General features: G+C 52.5%; 2 protein-coding genes and 2 non-coding genes across 12 annotated transcripts in view; all 4 read right to left on the bottom strand.

Annotated features, from left to right (window-relative positions):
* Baz2a (bromodomain adjacent to zinc finger domain 2A) overlaps positions 1 to 11,480 on the bottom strand; it is a 39,310-nt gene extending 27,830 nt beyond the window's left edge. For 5 of the 9 annotated variants that reach the window (XM_028861607.2, XM_028861611.2, XM_028861610.2 and 2 more), the window contains exons 1-2: positions 11,277 to 11,479; positions 6,213 to 6,297 (exon numbers count right to left, since the gene is read on the bottom strand). The gene's annotated coding sequence lies outside the window, so the exon portion shown is untranslated. Of the gene's footprint in view, positions 1 to 5,667; positions 5,766 to 6,212; positions 6,298 to 9,372; positions 9,449 to 10,159; positions 10,197 to 11,276 lie in introns of those variants that run through there. The other 4 variants (XM_037196674.1, XM_028861603.1, XM_028861604.2 and 1 more) reach the window with 4 other exon arrangements.
* Positions 11,481 to 13,074: 1,594 nt separating this feature from the next.
* Atp5f1b (ATP synthase F1 subunit beta) lies at positions 13,075 to 19,846 on the bottom strand. Its single transcript, XM_028861615.2, has 10 exons — positions 19,705 to 19,846; positions 19,111 to 19,293; positions 18,711 to 18,885; positions 18,144 to 18,265; positions 17,728 to 17,912; positions 17,167 to 17,325; positions 16,957 to 17,079; positions 14,666 to 14,878; positions 14,182 to 14,383; positions 13,075 to 13,316 (listed from the first exon to the last, which is right to left on the bottom strand). The coding sequence occupies exons 1-10, from the start codon at positions 19,829 to 19,831 to the stop codon at positions 13,216 to 13,218; spliced, it is 1,590 nt and encodes a 529-aa protein (XP_028717448.1). The 5' UTR covers positions 19,832 to 19,846; the 3' UTR covers positions 13,075 to 13,215.
* LOC114686931 lies at positions 17,996 to 18,067 on the bottom strand. Its single transcript, XR_003733632.1, has one exon. It is a non-coding gene; the product is annotated as a small nucleolar RNA SNORD59 (small nucleolar RNA).
* Positions 18,964 to 19,039, bottom strand: LOC114686932. Its single transcript, XR_003733633.1, has one exon. It is a non-coding gene; the product is annotated as a small nucleolar RNA SNORD59 (small nucleolar RNA).
* Positions 19,847 to 21,869: the final 2,023 nt, after the last annotated feature.

Consider the following 21,869-nt stretch of genomic DNA (forward strand, 5'->3'; position numbering starts at 1 on the left):
AAACCCTGTCTCAAAAAAAAAAAAAAAAAAAAAAGAAAAAAATCCTAGAGGGGAAGGTGCTAATCTCTGGACTTCTCCTTTCCTATAGTGCTATAGACTAAAAAGCCTTGTACGTATATACTAGGCAAGCTATACCATCCTTAGCAGACTTCTGGCTAGCTCTCCCTTGTACAAATTAAGGTAAAAGAACAGAGAAGTAGCCGGGCGGTGGTGGCGCACACCTTTAATCCCAGCACTCGGGAGGCAGAGCCAGGCGGATTTCTGAGTTCAAGGCCAGCCCTGTCTACAGAGTGAGATCCAGGACAGGCACCAAAACTACACAGAGAAACCCTGTCTCAGGGGAAAAAAAAAAAAAAAAAAAAGAATAGAGACGTACTGACAATGTTAAAAAGTCAACAAACTTAATTCTAAATTTAATGTTCTAAACAGACTTAATTTATTAAAGACTGGAACTGTACCTCTGTTGGTAGAGTGGTACAAAGCCCTGGTACAAAGAGCATGCACAAAGCCCTGGATTCTATTCCTAACACCTATAAAGTGGCATGGAGGTACACACATATAATCTCAGTAAGAAGCTCAGAAGTTCAAGGTCATCTGTGGATATATTCAAAACCAGTCTGGATTACACAAGAACGATTATTATTTTTTTAGTATGAACTAAAGGAATCATATCGCACTCTGGTTTTTGCCACAGTTCTTAGTCACTTCATTGTCAAGAAACAGTCCCAAGTGTTTCCTGGTGAATGCACTTCCCCACTACGCACCAAGTCCTACACCACACGACAGTACAAAACTGTCCCCGGGCTGGAGCGGCCCAGCAGTAAGAGTGCTGTTCCACTTGTGGAGGACGCAGGTTCGGGTCCCAGCACCATGCAGTTCTCTACCACCTGTTACCCCACCTCCAGGGGACCCGTGCCTCCTGCCGTCCACAGGCACCCGCACTCCTGCGCACAAACCCTTTTCTAGAAGTCCCGAGGGGCTGCAGAGACACTCGGAGGCTAACGAGCACCGCTGCTCTTCGAGAGCAGCCACGTGGCAGCTCACGACCATCTGCAACGCCAGCTCCCGCGGAACCAGCATGAATACAGCATGCACATACAAAAGTGCAATCAATACACGAATAAACATTCACTGTTTTTAATTATTATTATTATTATCAGAAGGATCCCAAATTCAAGGACTGCCTACTTGGGCTACAGGAGTTCAAAGCCAGTCCAAGCTGGTTGTAATGGGGAGCAGGCCTTTAATTCCAGTACCCAGTCATAGCAGAGGCAGGTAGAGCTCTGTGAGTTGAAAGCCAGGCTGGCAACTGTGAGATCCTAAGCTATCACCCCAGCCCAAGAAAGATTATTCTAGGTGGGGAAGGGCTCCAATCTCTTGACTTCTTTCCTACAGTGCTGAGGACTAAACGCAAGGCCTTGTACACACTAGGCATGCTTACCTTAACAGAGGCAGAGGTAAGCAGAGCTCTCTGAGTTCAAGGTCACCCTGGTCTACACTGAGTTTCAGGGCAGCCAGGGCAACACAGACAGACCCTGTCTCACTTAAAAAAAAAAAAAAAAAAAAGCTGGCCTGAGCTGTATAATGAGATCTTATTGCAAAATCACGGGAAAAAACAGGGGTGGAGTGGGGGAGAGAAAAGGAAAAACCCAGAAAATCCCTCTATGTCACATCACTGTCTCACTTTACACATCACACCCGAGATCAAACACTACACCAATCAGTAACTTTGACATCACTCTAACAGTCTAAGAATAGAGCAGTTTGGCTTAATTTCTTCTAAGGTGATTCCAGAACGCTGAGGCTTCCAAATGAACCTCTCAGTCTTCTAAAGGTTTAGCCCATCTAATTCTCCTCATACCACCCGTTTTTCTCTTCAGGTAGAGACTTACAAAATACAACACAGGCTGGGTGGCAATGGCCCACCCTTTAATCCCTGTGCTCTGGGAGGCCGAGGCAGGCCGTTTCTGAGCTTGAGGCCAGCCTGGTCTACAGAGTGAGTTCCAGGACAGTCAGGGCTACCCTGTCTCTGAAAAACAAAAACCCTAAAAGCACGTGGGATAAGATGGTGGCACACTGAGCACTGAGGCAGAGGTCGTCAGACCACTGTGAGTTCAAGGCCAGACAAGGACATACAGAGATCTTCTAAAAATCAAAAAATATCCAGGCAGTGGTGGTGCATGCCTTTAAACCCAGCACCTGGGAGGAAGAGGCAGGCAGAGGCCAGCCTGGTCTACAGTGTCAGTTCTAGGACAGCTAGGGCTACATAGCGACACTCTGTCTCCAAAGCCAAAAACAAAAAAAGAAGAAGAAAACCCAAAAATAAATCTAAGTAAAAGGGGGAAGGTGTCTTAGGCATATAGCCTAATGTGTCTAAAGTCCTGGTTTTTACCCCCTCACCCCAGTAGCACAAAGACAAAAAGAAGAGGGAAAAGAGAAGAAAATTACTCCCTAAACCTCCTGCCAAAAAGTGAGCAGTCAACATTAAGAAATACACGCTGGCCTCCGCTGGTGGTGGCGCACGCCTTTAATCCCAGCACTTGGGAGGCAGAGCCAGGCGGATCTCTGTGAGTTTGAGGCCAGTCTGGTCTACAAAGCAAATTCCAGGACAGGGTCTAGAGCTGCACAGAGAAACCCTGTGTGTGTGTGTGGGGGGGGGGGGGGACAGAAGAGAAATAAAGAAAGGGAGGAGAGTAAATTTACTTCGGACAGGAAAATGAATTTGTTTTACAAGAAAGTTACCAAAGCTTCAACTATGAAGTCACTTTGTATTGGGGTGGAAGGGTTACTGTGGAACTCATGGTTCAAGAGTCCTTTTACTACTAAAGTCTATGTTTTTCCAGACAGAGTTTCTCTGGACAGCCCTTGGCTGTCCTCGAACTCAGAGATTGCCTTCTGCCTTCCAAGTGCTGGGGGTCAAAGGCGTGCACTACCACCGCCCGGGAGTTACTACTAAAGCCTTCCTTCCAGGCCTCTGCCATCTTTTAACCCCAACGAGGAAAGTTTACTTTTCTTTTCTGCCAGGTCCCAATTTAAGTAAGTGAAGGCCGAGCAGGATAAGTTAAAAATCAATCAACGTGGAGCTGGTGAGGAGACTCAGTGGTTAAAAGCATTTGCTAACAAACCCCACAGCCCACATGGTAGGGTAGTTGTCCTCTGATCTCCACCCACACCCTGTGGCAAACACAACTACAACAAATAAATGTACCTTTAAAAACTAAATGATAATTAAAGCATCGCATGCCGGAGACCTTGAGTTAAATTCCCAGCACACACACAGAAGACATCGGTATCACCTAGATGCCTGATACCATCTAGCTCAAAAGAGAAGTCAAAGAAACCCCAGTCTACATCAGGGAGGCAATGAATCAGGGAGATAAGGACACCACACTTTTTAAAAATCGGTTCCAGATTATCAACCACCCCAGGAAGAGCAATGATCCCATCTTACTTGTAAGGAGACCATTTTCACAAAAATCACATATGCCTGCTCTATCCTAGATCTTGATCTATGGATTTATATGCTGTTGGCAAGTTTCTGATAGGAAAAAAAATCATGATTTCAGTGACAGGTGCATGTGTTTTCAGGGCAGTTCAAATAATCTTATTTCAATTCTAAATATTTAAACTCTTGTCCCTAATGAAACCCAAATGGCAACAAAATGGGATTTGGCAAGGCACAGGGCTCACAACTAATCTTAGCATTTGGGAAACAGAAGCAGGCACATCTCTGCAAATTCTAGGCCAGCCTGGTTCTACATAGAGAACTCCAGGCCAGCCAAAGCTACCTAATGAGACACTGTCTTGGGAGTGGAGAGGGAAACTCAAACAAACAAAACATAACAAAATGGAGAGACACTCAGGAGGCTGAGGCAGGCATATCTCTGAGCGTTTGAGGCCAGCCTGATCTACTTAGGGAGATCCAGGACAACCTGGCTACAATGATACCGTTTTAAAAAAACAAACAAACAAACAACAAAACCACTAAAAATAGTTTAAAAAAAACAAAAAACCTCACAGGGCGGTGGTGGTGCACTCCTCTAATCCCAGCACTTGGGAGGCTCAGGCAGGTGGAGCTCTGTGAGTTGGAGGCCAGCCTGGTTGGGGAAGAGCGAGATCCAGGGCAGAAACAGACAGCGGTGAGGGGATGGCTCAGCAGTTAAGAGCAGTGGCTGCATTTCAGAGGACAGGAGTTCAGTTTAGAGCACTCACAAGACAGATCAACCATCTTTTAATCCCAGTTCCAGGAGATCCACAGCCCTCTCAGGTCTCTATGGACACCAGGCACACCCATGGTGCACAGATATGCATGTGGGCAAAACACCCATACACATAAAGTAGAACAATAAAAAAAAAGTTTTTTAAAGGGAAAAGAAAATGTGGGCACAGGCACAACTATACACAAGGGGAAAAATTCCCACATTTCAAGAAATGTTCTTTTTCAGACAGAAGAGTTAAATCATGATAGCAAATTCCCCTACTAGTTCTATAGAAGATAAAACTTCCAGGAATCCAAGTCAACGAATAGGTTTCCCTGCAGGACTAGGCTAGAATCATCACTAAGGAACAAGCTTATAGCTCTCATTTATAATCAGTCCCCATCCCTACATACGAATCATAAAACATACACCGTCCCCATTTCCTCTCTTCCACCTGTGCCGTTAGGTGCTGAGATGCTCTGCGATAAAGAAACTGTCACACTTAAAAACATTAAGCAGGATTAAGAAGCCACTCTCTTTCCATGAAGATCCCAAGTCGTCTTGGCAGCTTTCTAAGCCGAATCTGCACCACTTGAAATGAATGTACAGCTGGTGGAAACGGAGTTTGAGAGCTTGGAGCGGGGGAGGGGGCGTGCAGAAGAGACCCAGGCTACAAAGGAGGGCCAACTACAGCTGACTACTGGGTGACGGATGACTGCTGCAGGGAAAAGTCTAACCAAAGGTCTCTCGGACCGGCCACGCGCTTGGCATGATCCAAGCTTGCCCACAAGGCCTCAGAAAATGAAACCAAATCAGATTAAAATGGACATTTCAAAACAACGAGAGACGCAGCATCGAACGCACAGCTGCCATTTCCCGGCCACTTCCTGCGGGAGGCTGGGGGAGGGGCGGCCTGTGTACAGATGGAGGTGGTGGAAGCGATCCCCCCGCCACCCCGACGGGGGCAAATCCCCGGCTCCGGGAAGCGCCACAAAGGACGCCTGCTCTTGGCATTGACTCCTGGAAGTCGGGGACGCTGGGGACGGGGGATGATGGGAGCGCATCCCTTCCGCCGCGGGGACGGGGATCCCCGGCGAGGGTTCCCTCGGAAAGGACTCCCTCTTCATCCCCGCCCGTGCGGCCCGGCGCCCGCGGGTCTCCGCAGCCAGGGGCTCGCCCGGGGCTGCCGGCCCCGCCGGCCCGGTCCGCACAGGGACCCCGGGCCCCTCCCGCCCCGCTCCGCCCCGCACACGCCTCCCTCCCGTCATCCCACCCGGGGAAGCCCGAGCCCGCCCGGCACGCGGGCAGCCGCCGCCGCCGCCCGGTGCGGAGCCCTCCCGGGGACGCCGGCGGCCAGCGCAGCCCCGCCCGTCCGCCCGCGCCCCGGCCGGGTCCCCGTCAGCCCCGGGGTGCAGCGCCCCAGGGACGCCCGCCGCCCGGCCCCGGGCCGGCCACACGCCCTACCGACCTGAGGCGACGGCGTCCAGCCGGCGGGGGCTCGCTTCTCCCCGGGGGCGGGCGGGTCACATGGCCGCGCTCCGGGCGGGGAGACGGCGCGGGGCGCGGGGTCCGCGGCGGGGAGGCGGCCGCGGCTCAACCGCGGGGCCCGAGCGCAGCCAACATGGCCGGCGGGGCGGGGGGAGCCGGAGGGGCGGGGAGCCGCGCCCGCCGGCCCCGCCCACCGCGCCCGCGGCCGCCGGGTCCCAGCGCCCGCCGCGCTCCCGCGCAGCCCCGGAGCTGGGTCCTAGCGCCGCTCCGAGTCCCACACCGCAGGTCCCTGCTTCACCGGGTCACACCGGAAGGCAGGCGAGCCATACCCCAGGGTTAACCCCAACGGCTAGAGCACCTTTCTAGGGCGGGAGGCAGATGATGCTTTTCTGACTGTGAGGGATGCCTGGAGGATAATTTCGGGACTGTCTATTCCCGCAGCGGGGTGGTGAAAAAGTGGGGGGTGATGGTCGGGGATCGTGTTCCACCAGGTAAAGGGATGAAGAGACGCAGAAGTCCGCTCACCTCGGTTCCGTAGGGACAACCTGGTCCTGCCTGGATCACCACTTTGCTGGTGACATCTGCAAGGCCTTGCACGTCGGAGAGATTCCTGCATGTGGAGAAAGAAGACTCGGCTTTGAGTCTAAACGTGGCCAAAGGGTAGAAGATAAACAGTAAACTAACCAACAAATAAAATGTCCCAGTGTTTCCTGTTCCCATACTTTATTCTTTTTCCGAGACAGGGTTTCTCTCTGTAGCTTTTGGAGCCTTTCCTGGAACTCGCTCTGTAGCCCAGGCTGGCCTTGAATTCACAGAGATCTGCCTGCCTCTGCCTCCCGAGTACTCAGATTAAAGGCGTGCGCCAACACCGCCCCGGCTTCCTGTACTTTTTCTAACAAGGCTATATAGCTGTGGGGAACTGGAAAATAAGATCAAGCAAGGAATCAGGGTTTGGCCTTCACCTAAACGTGTATTGCCGGAACCAAGATGGGAAACAGTGTCATATGATGTTACAGCTTAACGGTTTGTTGTTTTTTTTTCAAGACAGGGTTTCTCTGTGAAGCCCTGGCTGTCCTGAAACTCACCCTGTAGATCAGTCTGGCCTTGAACTCACAGAGATTCACCTGCCTCTGCCTCTACAGTGCTGGGATTAAAGGCGTGCGCCACCACCACCCAACACTTGATTGGTTTTTTTAAATTCGAACTTCTCATTCCTGAGATGAAGAGATTGAGAGCCACAGTAGTTCACTGACTTGCTCAAGGTCATGCGTTAGATATAATATGGCTAGTAAAGAAACTTCATTCACTTTCCTTACAATTCAAGACTTTTCTGGCTTCATAAATCCCATTCAACTCAATGAGATGTAATTCTAGAATGTAAACAATTGCTTAAACTATGCAAAGCTAAGTCTGAATACCTCAGAAGAGCAACAGACAGAAAAAGGATAATGAAATTCTGGCTGATGGGGAAGTGTCAAAAATACCATTTCCTTTTGGGGGATGCAAAGATCTTGGATAGCTGGATAGCTGGCTGTGGACAGAATATAGTAGAGCCAAACCCAGCAGTCTAAATTGGATTTCCTTACTCGGAGGGGGATTCTGAGCGTGGGAGACATATCCCACCCATCATTTCAAATAGCTCAGAAACGAATCAGAAGGAAAATCTTTTTAGAAAAGCCTGCTAACAATGTGGGCCAGCAGAGGCTAAGGGGGTTCCTGTCCCCAAATGAGGTAAGTAAATTACTGAGAGGCGGAGGAGACAGGGAGAAACAAAATCTTTCTGTCCCTGTCCAAATGTCCAAATAAAGTCGGTCATGGTGGCCCACGCCTGTAATTCCTACGCTGGAGAGACAGAGATGGGAGGATCGCCATGCGCTCAAGGCCGGCTTGGTCTGCATATCGAGTTCCAGGCTAGCCAGGACTGCAGGGTGAGACTTTGTCTGGAAAAATCAAAAGGAGATTTATAGGTCACCTGGGGGGGATACGCCTCACCCCTCCGACAGCCCGCTAACCTCAAAGCCCTAACTAGAGGCCAAGCTCAAGGGAAGGGAGTTCTTCCTTCAGGAGAAAGCAGAAGTAAACTTATGCTAAGGAATGCTAGCCCCAAAATAAAAATATAGTATTATATATATTTATATAAATTTCTTAAAAAAAAGGGTTACGTTGGAACTGGCACCTGAGGACAGGAGGGGAGGAGGCTGGTGCACAGGAGAGCTGGTATCCTTTTTTCCTCCTCTTCCTTTTCCAGGGCGGATGAGAGAATCTTCCTACCTCCCACCACCGGGCTAACCAGTCCGAGACCGGGCAGGCAGGGGAGGAGCCTTCGCCAGCCCGACGCCCGTGACCACGCCCCTTCGCCTCACCACACACACCCACACACACCCACTGCTGGCTCCGGAAGAGCCGGTTACTCCTGTGCCCCACTGTCCCCACCCCTTCCGAGCCCCAGGCCTAGTCTCCTGGGCAACCTCTAGGCCCTGACCCAGCCCGGAGCCGGGAAAGAAAGGTGTACGCTGGACGACCACCGGGGGCTCGAAGGGAAAAGCGGGGCGCGATGCGTTTTCCCCATCTGGTACAGGAGGGCTGCGATCACCTTCGACCCCGGATAAAACCCTCCTTTATCCCATCTAATCTAATTCCTGCCCTCTGAAGGGTAAGGGTGGGCTGGGAATAGGCCCCAAAGCCAAGTGCTCCCTTTTTTTTTTTTTTGCCAGACGCCAGGGCATGCAGCACTTGTGACCCCCCCCTCCCCACGCCAACTCGAGACAACCGAGGGCAGACTGACCCCAGATGTCCCCAAACATTTCCCAACCCGGTAAAACGCAGCTGGTTGTCCAACAAGCCTCCCCTTGAGAGGCTTCTAAAAAGGGGAGAGGGGCCGACGGTCATTTTACCAGCAACTCGTGAGAGGAGTGGGGAATCTGCCCCCAAACAAGCCCGAGGGTGAGAAAGGAGAGGCGGGGAGTGTGTGTGTGTGTGTGGGGGGGTGAGCACCTGCTTCCCCTTTCTCACACTCTGCGTGTTCCTGCCGCACCTCTCCAGCTCTGGGTCAGCTGCCCTGGTGCCAGCCACGCCGCAGCCAGATGGCCGGGGCTGTGGGAGCCTTGGTGGTGCACAGCCTTCCCCTCCCAGACACTCCTGGCATCCGACAGACCCCAAGCACCACGGGCTCCCAACATCACTTACACACACGCGCGCGCGCACACACACACACATGCACGCACACACTCTGCCCTCCCAGCACCCTGGGTCGTGACTCAGGATAGCACAGGAAATCCCGACACCCAGTCCTCTAACTCCAGAGGCGGGGGCTCCGGGGATGGAGCCCCGGGCCCGGCGGGACCTGGCGGAGGGAGTCCCGTCCCCCCACCCCCACCCCGCGGAAGGTGGGATAACTGTAAAGACCTCCCACTCGCTGGCGGAACCGGTAACTGTGGCGACTGCCCTCCGCCCTGCAGCGGTCTTCGCATCGGTCCCCTTCGCCACCCGGGTTCCGACCAGGCGACCCCAATGTATGCTGGGGGGTGGGGGGCCAGGCTCTCTCCTAACGAACCAAGAGGACTAGAACCCCTGCCCTTCTCCAAGTGGGCCTGTGCCCCCCAGGTTTCCAATGGGCGGGCAGCTCCCCGGTGGGGCTGGAAGGCAGCGACAGCGCTTTTTGTGTTTTGTTTTCCCCTGGAGTCACCTAAGACAGAGACGATCGGGTTTCCTCCTTCGCCTTCCCGGGCACCCGACATCCCTGAGAGACTTCGCCCCAGCCTGCTCCGCCCGCGCCAGCCGCCGAGGCCCAGCATCCCCGGGTCCCCGCAGCGCCGCTCGCTGCCCCCGGCCGGCCGCCCGGCGCCGCGGGGCCGAGGGGAGGGGCCGGCCGCAACCCCGGCCGAGCGCCCTTCCCACCGGCATCAGGGGGCGGTGCGGGCCCGACCCCGAACTCCGGGAGGGAAGCGGCGTTGGGTGGGACTTGATCGAACTTGAAGGGCGAGCCCAGCCCGGCGGACGGACGGACGGACGGAGGGACCGAGGGACCGAGGGAGGCTGCCTGCCGTGCGCCTCGTCCCTCCCCGCCCTGACGACGACCCGGAGGGGTTGGGGCGGCGGTTACTCCCCCTCCCGCTGGGGTTAGGATGGCGTGGGAAAGCCGCCGGCTCCGGGAGCCGGGGAAGGCGAAGCCCAAGACCGCGGGAGACCGACTGGGGCGAGCCGGGCGCGGCGGGGAGGGGAGGGGGCGACGCGGGGCCGGCCTAGGGCGAGGAGGGGCTCCCTCCCGGGGGGAAGGCGTGCGAGGCATCCCGGTCACCGAGGACCGGGGAGGAACGGCCGAGGAGGAGACGGTGCGGGGGAGAGAGAGGGGAAGGGCAGCCGGCGCGGGGAAGGTCAGACCCTGGATCCCGCGGGAGGAGGCGGCGGCGGCGGCGGGGACGCCCTGCCCGGGGCTCCCTCCGGGGCCTGGAGGTGTGGATGCCGGGCCTCACCTGGAGCAGGGCCGGGCCGGGCCGGGCCGGACGGCGGCGGCGGCGGCGCAGGTGGCGGAGCCGGGCGGCGGCGCCTCCTCCTCCCCCAGCCCGAGGCCGGCGGTGGCGGCGGTGGAGGGGGGAGGTGGCGCTTAAAGGGGCAGGAGCTAGCCGGGTGCGGACGGGCGCTCGGGGACGGCGGTCGCGGAGGCTCCGCGGGGGGAGGGGAGGGCCGGGCGGGCGGCGTCTCCTAGGGGCCAGAACCGGGGAGGAGGAGGAGGAGGATCCCAGCGGCAGGGAACGGCAGAAACTTGTGCGGCGCAGCTGGGGACGGTGGCGGGTCTGGGCCGGAGCACTCGGGAGGGTCTCTCTCTCTGTCTGCGGGCGCTCCCGGGGCGCCGGCGCAGACTTATCCGGGGAGCCCGAGAGGGAACGCGAGGCCGAGCGTGTCGGGGGTCACACGCACAGCGCCCTGCTAGGTAAACACGCTTCTTCCGGGCCCGATCGGTCCGTACTACAGCTGTGCAGACTCCGGAATCAGGAAGCCACAGAGGCGAAAGCCAACCCTGGCCTGTCCTGTCACCCCTCTGGGTATGGTGGAGGCCGTCCACAACGGCGCGGGGAGGCTGGGCAGGACTGTGAGAACCGGCTGTAGTCATTGCTCGGTGTGGCCCCAGCCACCACCACCACCACCACCCTTGCAGCAACCTCTGGGGCAACAGGAAGCAGCTGCTCACAGTGCAGCCCCGACCTGGTGGTGGCTTAAAACCGGGGGAGGAGGAAAGACTGGACTTGAAAGGCCCGAGAGAAACCAGGGGGAGGGGAAGCATCTCCAGCAGGACCAGGAGTGGACTTAGTAATGAATTTTGTAAAAGACGACTTGAATCTCAGGAGTTTAAATGGGGGGTGGGGGAGCCCTAACCTAAGGTACAGCCCCAAGCTCTTCCTGAGAGCTGAGTTTGCCGACGCTCGGGTCTCATTTCCAGAATCTCACCAGCTGAGCCCTGCGTACCCCCACAGTCCATTTCCTCTCCTTCACCCCCAAAAGAGCAAAGGTTAGGCCCCTCCCCTGCTGAGTCAGCCGGGGAGGGAGCCCGGCATCCCTCAGGCCTTTCCCAGGGGCGGCTGTCTTACTTACCCATGTCAGGCTGGCGGGACTCCAGATTAGGACCCAGCTTCTCACCGTCCTTGGGTCTCGCTTCAGCTGAAGGCTGGAGTTAGGCCCTCCCCAACTGTGAGCTGGGAAAAACTCGGAAAAACCAAAAAGCCAATGTATGCTTCCTGCGAACCACAGAGTCTGAACTGCTGTAGGGTGATGTCCCTGTATGACAGACTGGGGTGGGAGGGAGGAGAGAAGGGCGGGGCTTTCACTGGGTGGAGAGAGGGAGGAGGCGAGGACAGAGCCGACCGGGAGAAATATGGAGGAAGGTTAGAACTAAGTTAACACTCAGCCTGGTGGAGGAGGACAGTGGAGGGAGGAAACAGTTGCAGCTAACGAGAGGGTAAAGGTTCTCGGCAAATGCTGGAGGGCAGGAACACCGGCGCGCCAATGACCTTTAGTGTCCAAGCCTGTGTCTGGGTGACAAAGCAGAGACCTGTCCCCTTAGGGTCTGGAGGAGCCAGGCTCTGCAGGCGGCGTCCCCGCCTTCATAACCACCTTTCCCCCCAACCCGAGCTTCTACCCAACACAAACAACTCAGGAGCGCCACCTCCTGTCCAGATGTGGACACGGGCGGCACTGGAGTCAAGGACGTCATAGACGGTGGAGGAGCCCTTCCTCGGCCACAGGGGACTCGGAACGGAGTTCAGCTGACTCTGCGGGCTCTATCCTATGTGGACAGCCTTGCCAGGTGGAGCTTATGGATGTAGGCTCCTCCTCGGGACAAAAGCTCCGGCTGGTTTTGTAAACAGTCATTAGATGACAGAAATACCTCCTAGCAAATAGCTTTTAATAGATTCCAAGATGGTGAGATTCCAGTTCTTGTCGTCTTAAATGCTGCCACAGGAGGACACTAGCTGGACATGCTGCAGGGCACAAAACACACCCTATGTATTTACACTAAGGCACACGTTGAAGAAACTTGTTCAAAAGCCCCAATGGCAACACTAAAAGCTGGTCTTTCCTTGTAAAATTAAATCTTCCTAAATTTTCATAGCCAACAGAACTTCAAACACAAAACATGCAAGTCTAGGCTTGTTGAAGTATCTGGAGACTGTATATTAGGAACTTTCTCAGTAACGAAGGCCTAGACAAAGCCCAGAAGACCCTCAATTATAACAAATATTCGACATTTCCTAAAAACCCGTCTTTAAATAGGCCAACCTGTTTTCCCTGATACCTCTTTATAACAATCATCCTGTGGGCTGGAGATGGTTTAGTGGTTAAGAGCATGGGCTGTTCAGAATACCAGTTCAATTCCTAGCACCCACAAGGCACTCCAAACTGTCTACAGCTTCAGTTCCAAAGCAACTGACGCTCTTCTGGCAAAATCGACATTAAAATCATCTCGCACCGTGTCTGTGTGTACATTGAATTCCATTTGGGAGGCAGAAGCAGGTTCTGGGTGTGGAGTGTGATGTACTACAGAGGGGTATGGAGTTGTGGAGCATACTTGCAATCTTAGCACTTGGAAGGCTGAGGCAGGATCACTGAGGCCAGACCAAGACTACTCAGCAAGATTCAAAAAACAACAAAGAAGTCATATGAAATGCTTGGAAGCAAATAAGTAGATTTGTCTAAAATACTATAAGAACCAAGCTGAGATCTTATGACCTCACTAACCACAGGAAACTTCACAAGACCCACAGAATTTCATTCATGAATGGATCTTCATTTTTGATAATCCTTTCAAGCATATAACCTGACTTTATGCTAAATTTGACCTCTCATAGTCAACTGCATTATAGGCTGTTTCAGAGGCAAGACAGACGACAAATGAGGGGTTGTACACTTTATTGAAAACTTTAAATACTCTTCAGATAGGACATCACATCTTCAGTCAAGGCTCTTGTGTGGCCTAAACAGAAACCGAGCTTTCAGCACGGAGAATACAGTACAGAGTTTGCAGAATGACCCCTCATGATGCATGCTCTTCTGCCAGCTTATCAGCCTTTGCCACAGCTTCTTCAATGGGTCCCACCATATAGAAAGCTTGTTCTGGGAGATGGTCATAGTTACCTACACAGAGGAAAATACAGTTGGTAAGAAGTAGTAGAGTTATATCAACTTTCTGCAGTATATGCAACCTCAGCAATTGAGGCCAGTGGCCAGACTGATGAATTCTTATCATCCAAGGAAACTTTCTTCAACTTCCAAGTGAAATTTACTTTGTGTTTTGGGACAAGGTTTCATTATACATAACCCTGGCTGGCTTTGACCTCAAGAACCCACAGAAATCTACTTGGAAATACTGGGACTAAAGATGTGCACCACCACACCTTTCTCTTCCCAAGTAGAAGGTAAGACAAAGATGTAGATTAAGAACACATAATTAAACCAAGTATGGCGGTGCACACCTTTAGTCCCAGCACACGGAAGAGGCAGGAGATCTATGGGTTCAAAGACAGCCTGGTCTATGGCTAGTTCCAGGACAGCCAGGGCTACAGAGAAACCCTGTCTTGAAAGGGGGGAAAAAAAAGTCACAGTTGGAGGCTAGAGAGACAGCTCAGGATGTTAAGAGCATGGCCTGCTCTCTTCCAGAGGACACCAGTTCAGTCCTTAGCACCCACATGGTGGCTCACTTGTAACCTTTCCGGCCTCCACTGGCTGTTCAGGAAACCTAACTCCTTGTGGGCTCCTGCATGCACAAATATAAACTCAGGCACATAAACATTGAAAAATATGTACATATACAGTTTGGAACACCAGAGTTCAAATTCTTATTCTCTGGCTCAGTGTCATGGGACAGTTTAATATTTTCTGTGCTGTCACAGAAGCAGGGTAGTGGCCCCTTTAATGAAAGGTATACAGTATATTTCATTGGTTAGAGTGGGAAGACAGCACAAAGAATCATGTCTATGGTTAGCTTGGTAGAAAATCTCACCCGCTAAAATCTGCTGGAACCCTTTAATGGTCTCCTTCAAGGGCACCAGCTTTCCCATATGACCCGTGAAGACCTCAGCAACCTGGAATGGCTGAGACAAGAAGCGCTGTATTTTCCTTGCACGGGACACAGTCAATTTATCTTCCTCAGAAAGTTCATCCATACCCAAGATGGCGATGATGTCCTGGAGAGATTTGTAGTCCTGAAAGACAAGATGAAAGGACAGAGTTAAGTACACATTCCTTTAACTTGGAACTCTATTAGAAAAGTTCTAGGCAAGCCCTGGCCAGGATTTTGTCTGCTTCTTCCGAGTCCTCATCAAGTACATTGTAAAGGTGAAGTACGCTGAAACTGGGACCTCATCAGCTATACCAACCCACTCTCAACCTCCCTCCCTCCAAGACAATGGCACAAATGACCGGAAGACCCAGGCCGTAAGCAGCTCTCAGACTCCTTCCACTGACCCCGAGGAGCACACACTCACCTGCAGGATCTTCTGCACCCCCCGGGCAACATCGTAATGCTCGTTGCCAACGATATTTGGATCCATAATTCGAGAGGTGGAGTCCAGAGGATCCACAGCTGGATAGATGCCCAGCTCGGCAATCGCACGGGACAGCACAGTCGTGGCGTCCAAATGGGCAAAGGTGGTCGCAGGGGCAGGGTCAGTCAAGTCATCAGCAGGCACGTAGATAGCCTGAAGTGAGTCAAGAACACATGGAGACCAGCAGCAACCAAACTAATTCCTACTCAGGCCATCTGCTTTTCCAACCTCTCTGTCTCACTTTGTCTTACTAAAAAGGCCCAGGCTAAAATCTCAAAATCAAGAACATTTCGCATCCTTGGTCGGCTGGTGGTGTCACATGCCTTTGATCCCAGCAGGTGGGAAGCAGAGGCAGGAGAATCTCTAAGTTGAGGTCAGCCTGGTCTACAGAGACCCTGTCTCAACACTGTCCCCTCAAAAAAAGAGAAAATAAAACAAAGAAACTTCCAGCACATTAATAGTTAAATGAACATGAACCTAAGAGTGCACAATAGGGGGCCGGAGAGATGGCTCAGCGGTTAGAGCACTGACTGGCTGCTCTTCCAGAGGACCCAGGTTCAGTTCCCAGCACCCTCATGGCAGCTCACAACTGTCTGTAACTACAGTTCCAGGAGATCTGATACCTTCACATAGATATACATGCCAGGTAAAACACCAATGCACATAAAAATTAAAAAAAAAAAAAAAAGTGCACAATAGTTAGGTGAACATGAACCTAAGAGTGTACCTCAGGTGATAAGGTATGTTTAACATTCAAAGCCGATATAAGCCTTGCTGAGGAGAATAAAATTTGCAGCTTGATCAGAAAACAAAACAAAACCATTCAAAGCCTTGAGGTCGAGCCCCAGAATACTTGTCCCACAACACACCAACAAGGAAACAATGAAAGCCAGATGTGATGAGGGCTCCCACCTGTAATCCCAACACTTACGAAACAGAGACAGGGTTGGGAAACTAAGCTGGGTAGACAGTAAGCACCAAGCCAGCTGAACCACACAGGCAGATCTAATCTCAAAACACAAGTTGTGTTTTATGATTATGGGGTGTCCTCATGAGTTTATGATGTATTGATGAGTCTGCAGGAGGCAGAAGAGGGTGTCAGGTCCTCTGGAACTAGAGTTACAGGTAGTTGTGAGGCACCATTAGGTATTGGGAATAGAATCCAGATCCTTTGCAAGAGCAGAAAGTATGAGCAATTGCTCCAGCCCCAGACACCTTCACATCATTACATGAATGTTCAATTTTCTGGGTTTTGTGAGACAAACTCCGAGTGTCATGTAGTCAAGTTAGCCAGGAACTCGCTCTGTAGCTGAAAACAGCCTTGAATTTCTGATCCTCCTGCCTCTTCCCAGGTGCTGAGATCATAGCATATAACACCAGACCCAGCTAGGAAGCATTTTTTTTTTTAATCCACCCTTTACAGTCTGGCATGCAAACCCAAAATTTTACACATTACTCTACCTGGTTAACTCTCCCTATTCAAAAGCCTTTTTGGGAGTAGGCATGCATTTAATCCCAATACTTGGGAGGCAGATGGATCTCTGAGTCTGAGATCAGCATGGTCTACAGATCAAGTACCAAGGCCATATAATGATTAAACCCTGTCTCAAACAGCCCCTCAAACAAATAAGCAGGCCAGCCTCCTTTTCCTGAAAACTGTGAAGACCAGTTTGATACTGAACTCAGAGATCCACCTGCTTCTGTTTTCTGAGCACTGGAATTAAAGGTGTGTGCACGCCACTCCACCCAGACGCAAACTGCGGCCCCCCCCCCCCCCCCCCCCCCCCCCCCCCCCCCCCCCCCCCCCCCCCCCCCGCTTTGGTTTTTTTTTTTCGAGACAGGGTTTCTCTGTGTAGCTCTGGAGCCTGTCCTGGATCTCACTTTGTAAACCAGGCTGGACTTTGAACTCACAAAGACTCACCTGGCTCTGCCTCCCGAGTGCTGAAAGGCGTGCGCCGCCACCACCGCCCAGCACAAACTACTTTTTTAATACACATGTATGACCGAGTATAGATGTTCACCATGTGTGTGCAGGTTGTCTATGCCAAGCCAGAGGAGGGCAGCAGATCCACTGGAGCTGAGTTACAAATGGCTATGCACCATCTGACATGGGTAGAGGGAACTAAACTAAACCTAGTCCTCTGGAGAGATACAAGAGCTCTTAGCCACTGAACTCTCTCTCCAGGCCAACATCTACCAACTGAAACCTTTACCCACTCCATTCTTCTTACCTGCACAGAGGTGATAGACCCCTTCTTGGTGGTGGTGATTCTTTCCTGCATTGTACCCATGTCAGTGGCGAGAGTGGGCTGGTAGCCTACAGCAGAAGGGATTCTGCCCAGTAAGGCAGACACCTGAAAGACCCAAGTGAAGACAAGGTTTATGTGTCTGCATCTTTATCCTATGATGTCCAACTGGTCCTCGATAAGCTTCCCTCATACCTCTGATCCAGCCTGGGTGAAACGGAAGATGTTGTCGATGAACAACAGGACATCTTGACCTTCTTGGTCTCTGAAGTATTCAGCAACGGTAAGACCAGTCAGAGCTACCCGGGCCCGAGCACCAGGTGGTTCATTCATCTGACCATACACCAGCGCCACCTGTGGTAAGTACACAACTCAGAAGAGTTAGCAGGTTCCCAAGTAGAGAAAGAAACCACCAGGGGACTCCCAGGTAGGCACCAATGTTTCTGTTTAAATCTCTTCTGCCATTAGACATGAAATCAAAACACTAAACATAATTTCCAAATTGGAAATATATATAAATATATAAAACAGGTCTTGAGATATGTGAGTCACCTCCATTCAATCCCTGCAAATTAGCTTTCAAACAACTGGATTATCTACCAAAACTAAAGACTAGACACCCCGCATCAGAGGCAATGTACATTGGTATACTGTAAAACGCTGGTGAGAAATAAAAGTACTTTGTTTACAGGTCCTGGGACACTTAGCACCAAATATAAAACATGGTTTCAGTTGGCACTAGTTTTCTGAGCTTACCTTGGAGGTGGCGTCTTTTAGGTTGATAACACCAGATTCAATCATTTCATGGTACAAATCATTGCCCTCACGGGTCCTCTCGCCAACACCAGCAAATACAGAGTAACCACCATGGGCTTTAGCCACATTGTTGATTAACTCCATGATCAGGACGGTCTTTCCAACGCCAGCCCCACCGAAGAGTCCTACGTTAAGAAGTAGTATTTCAGATCTCTGCACTCCCAAATTAAACCACCTTCAAAAAATGTCCACTCCTGTCCATCTTTTCCCTTCTCAGAAATGGCATCTGGCTTCAGCAAACTCAGAAGAACGAAAGTCAGAAGCTAATCATCAGTGAAGGATATCAACACATACTCAGAAGATGGCATGTCCCTTCCTTACTATATTTGGAAAGCATGTATCAACCACCAACATACCGATCTTGCCACCCTTGGCGTACGGGGCCAACAGATCCACAACCTTTATACCAGTCACCAGGATTTCCTGTTCCACACTCATCTCTATGAACTCAGGAGCTTCAGCATGAATAGGAGCATATCTGTAAGGTTGAAATAAAGAGAAGAGGATCAGTTAACTGTTCATTGTGCTGAAAAGTGCCTGCCAACAAGCCCAATCCTGTCCAGGTAAGCTGTCATGTAACATTAACTTTCTACAATCAAGACTTTGTCTTGGGAATAAATAACCCCCTTTCTTGAACCTCAATGCAACAAAATTCCTTTACAAACCAACAGGAAAATAAAGACCTGTAAATTTCAGAGACTCCATGACCTACGCCATGAACTCAAGCTTTAAATAACCAATAGGGGGGCTTCTAACAACCAAGTTTTCAACAATCCTAACTTCTCTACCTCTCGTTCCAATAACTGAACACAACAGAAATTGAAGCAGTACTGTAGGAAAACTGTGCTTTATTACAAGTTATTACCTAATGTGTAAAAACTGCAAAGAGTCCCCGTGTTCACAAATCAATGAGAGGAACTTACTGTTTGGTTTTGATTGGCCCTCTCTCATCAATAGGTTCTCCAATGACGTTCATGATTCGGCCCAAGGTCTCAGGACCAACGGGAATTTTGATTGGGGCGCCTGAATCCAGCACTTTCTGGCCTCTAACCAAACCTTCAGTACCATCCATAGCGATGGTTCTGACGGTGCTCTCCCCTGTCAGATAAACGAATTAGAGGTTACATGCACCGACGCATAACAGTACTTAATGGTGACCAAAAGCATACAAGACTCCCTCTCTCAGCAACCGAATGCGGCTTCAGCAAACTCAGAAGAACGAAAGTCATTTTGATAAAATCATCACAGAAGGGAGACGGCATGGATTTTGTGATACTTAAGCTTAACTAGCTCTTTACCACTCCTAAAAAAAATGCTACTTACCCAAGTGCTGGGCCACCTCTAAAACCAGCCTGGTATCCCTGCCCTGCACTTCCAGGGCATTCAGGATGGGTGGCAATCCCTCGTCGAACTGGACGTCCACCACGGCGCCGATGACCGCCACGATCCGGCCGGTGGCACCGCCTGCCTTGGGCGACGGAGCCGTCTGCGCCGCATAGTCCCTGGCTAAGAGACGGAGAGATACGGGGCGGCGCAGGGGGGTCAGGACAGCCAGAGGTCAGCGGGAGGCCCGACGTGTCCCCGAGGAAGGGCGAGTTCAGCCCGGCCTCGGTCTCCGGCGGGCTGGGAAGGCGTGCGGACCCCGCCCGCCCCGCTCCGCAACCTCGTGCACAAACCCGACCCGCCATGATCCCCGAGTCCGCGTCCCCCGCCGCGCCGCAAGGTCAAGGCAGCGGCCCGCCGCCTCCCCATCGCCAAACGGGGCCCTGCGGACCCGACGACCGCCCCCACGGGCGACCGTGCTCGTCCCCCTCGTCCCCCCGCCGCTCGGCCGCCGCCCCGGGCCGCATCGCCTAGGCCCAGGCTCAAGGTCACGGGGAGAAGGGCCGCGGCCCGCCCCTCGAGGAAGGCGCTTACCGGGGTGGACCGCGGCCGGGGCGGCTCGCAGCAGGAGCTGCGCCTGGGGCAGCGACGCCGAAGGGCCGAGTCCCCGCAAGGCCCCGGAGGCCGAGGCCGAGGCCACACGGCCCACAAGACTCAACATGGCGGAGTCCGGGTGGAGACTGAGCGCCGCAGCCGTCCCCGCCGCGGGTCCTGCAGTCGGGGCGAGGCCGCCTCTGCCGTCGGCGCAGCCATTGGGTGAGTGTGCTGCTCGTCATTCGTCGCGACGCTCCTATAGGGTGGAAAAGCTCGGCGCTCCCCAGCTATTGGTCTAAGCGGGTGCCAATCTGAAACGCCTTTTTTTAATTGGAGGAGAGGCCCTCGGAGCCTCGAAACCTAATTGGGCCCGTGGAATGTCAGTTGGAGAGGGTACTCGGCGGAAGTACGTTGAAGCAAAGGGGCGGGGTTCCTGCTGAACGCGTGCGGCAGGCTGTCTTTGACTGTCCTTGGACCTTGAGGTTGGTGACAGCCTCGGAGGTGAACCGAAGGGGTGGCGTCCTGGAAGTCAGGAGCCTCCTGCGGCATCCGAGCGCGCGTTCTCCCCCACAGGAGCGAGGGTGGCACTTTCCAGGCGGCTCAGCAAGCCAGAAACCTGGCTATCGTTTAAAGCCGTGCAGTGGAAGAAGCTAGCCACCCGTCCTTCGGCAGACGATGCTCTGCATCGAGGAGACAAGGTTATTTATAACCCTCGAGGGTCAGTTTGGGTCCCGTAGCCATGTGACGTCGTGGCCGAACCCTGTGTCCCCAGAGTTGCACAGGTACAGACAGGAGGATCAAGAGGTCTCAGGTGGTCCACTTGAACTGCTCGAGACCTTGTCTCCAACCCAAAACGAAAGGACGGAAGTAGTAAGATTTTGGCCGTGATGTGTATGCAGAAATCCCTAAGGTAAAGGGGAAAGGAAGACTATGCCAAGGTCACGTTTGCCTGAAACCACGGTCCTTTGGTTTGCAGCTAAGGTGAAAAGCTTGAAAAGAGAAAGATAAGCCCAGAGTGAGAGGCCCGAGCCAGGTCTCAAAGGACTTTGGAATGAAAGTGTGGGCTCCTCCAGAAGGGAAAGTCACAGTCAATGACATCCTTTCCCGTGATACCGACTTCCTTCAGCGACAGTGGGGATGATGGGGGCGGGGTGGGGAGAACACACAGCTGGAGTGCTGGGCTGGACTGCTTCCCGTCCCCCTCCATTACTTCTCGTTTTCCCGCATGACGATGATTTTTCTGCACTACTGTTTGGCAGTGGAGAGCTAGCAAAGGCTGTATGTAGCCAGGGGGAAAAGAATGCTAAGCTGGAAGTGCCGTATCTAAAACCCTAACCCTGAGCACAGGACATATTTTTGTGTGTCTGTGGTACTGGGGCTTCACACGTAACAGACAAGCGCTCTACAACTATTTCTCTAGACCCACTCACTTCAACCCAAGATCCTCCTGCCTCTGTCCTCCATCACAAGTGCTATAGTAACAGGCATATGCCATGACTCCTGCAGAAAAGAGTTCGTAGTCTTGCTTTGCTCCACAGCAATCCTTTTTGTTTGGTTTTTAGTGTTGATGGGTATTTTGAGGTTTGGGCGTAGGAGGCCAAAAGATACGATCAGATCTCCGGGAACGGGAGTTACTGATGGTTGTGAGCTACCTGACGTGGGTGTTGGGAACGGAACCCTGGAAGAACAACTGTTAACCGCTGAGCTACCGCTCCAGGCCTCACCCTTCCACCTTGAGGCAGGGTCTCTCTTGTGGTTTGACTGAGAGTGGCCCCCAGAGGGTGGAAGTGCTTGAGAAGGAATAGGAGGTGTGGTCTTGGTGGAGGAGGTGTATCACTGGGGGTGGGCTCTGAGGTTTCAGAAGTCCACTAGGTCCAATCTCCCCATCATCTTGCCTCTCCTGCCCGAGGATCAGGATTCAGCTCTCAGCTACTGCTACAGCCCCATGCCTGTTTGCTTCCCAAGATGATGATCATGGACTAACCTTTTAAAATTATGAGCAAGCTCCCACCTAAATGTCTTCTTTTATAAAAGTCACCTTGGGCATGGTTCTCTTCACAGGGGTAACAGTAACTAAGACAGTCTCACTATGTAATGTAGCCCTGATGGCCTCTAATTTACTGTTATGTAAACAAGGCCGGCCTGAAACTCTGATCTTCTCAGTT

The sequence above is a fragment of the Peromyscus leucopus genome, chromosome 18, assembly GCF_004664715.2.
Source record: "Peromyscus leucopus breed LL Stock chromosome 18, UCI_PerLeu_2.1, whole genome shotgun sequence".
In the NCBI taxonomy this organism is placed as follows: domain Eukaryota; kingdom Metazoa; phylum Chordata; class Mammalia; order Rodentia; family Cricetidae; genus Peromyscus; species Peromyscus leucopus.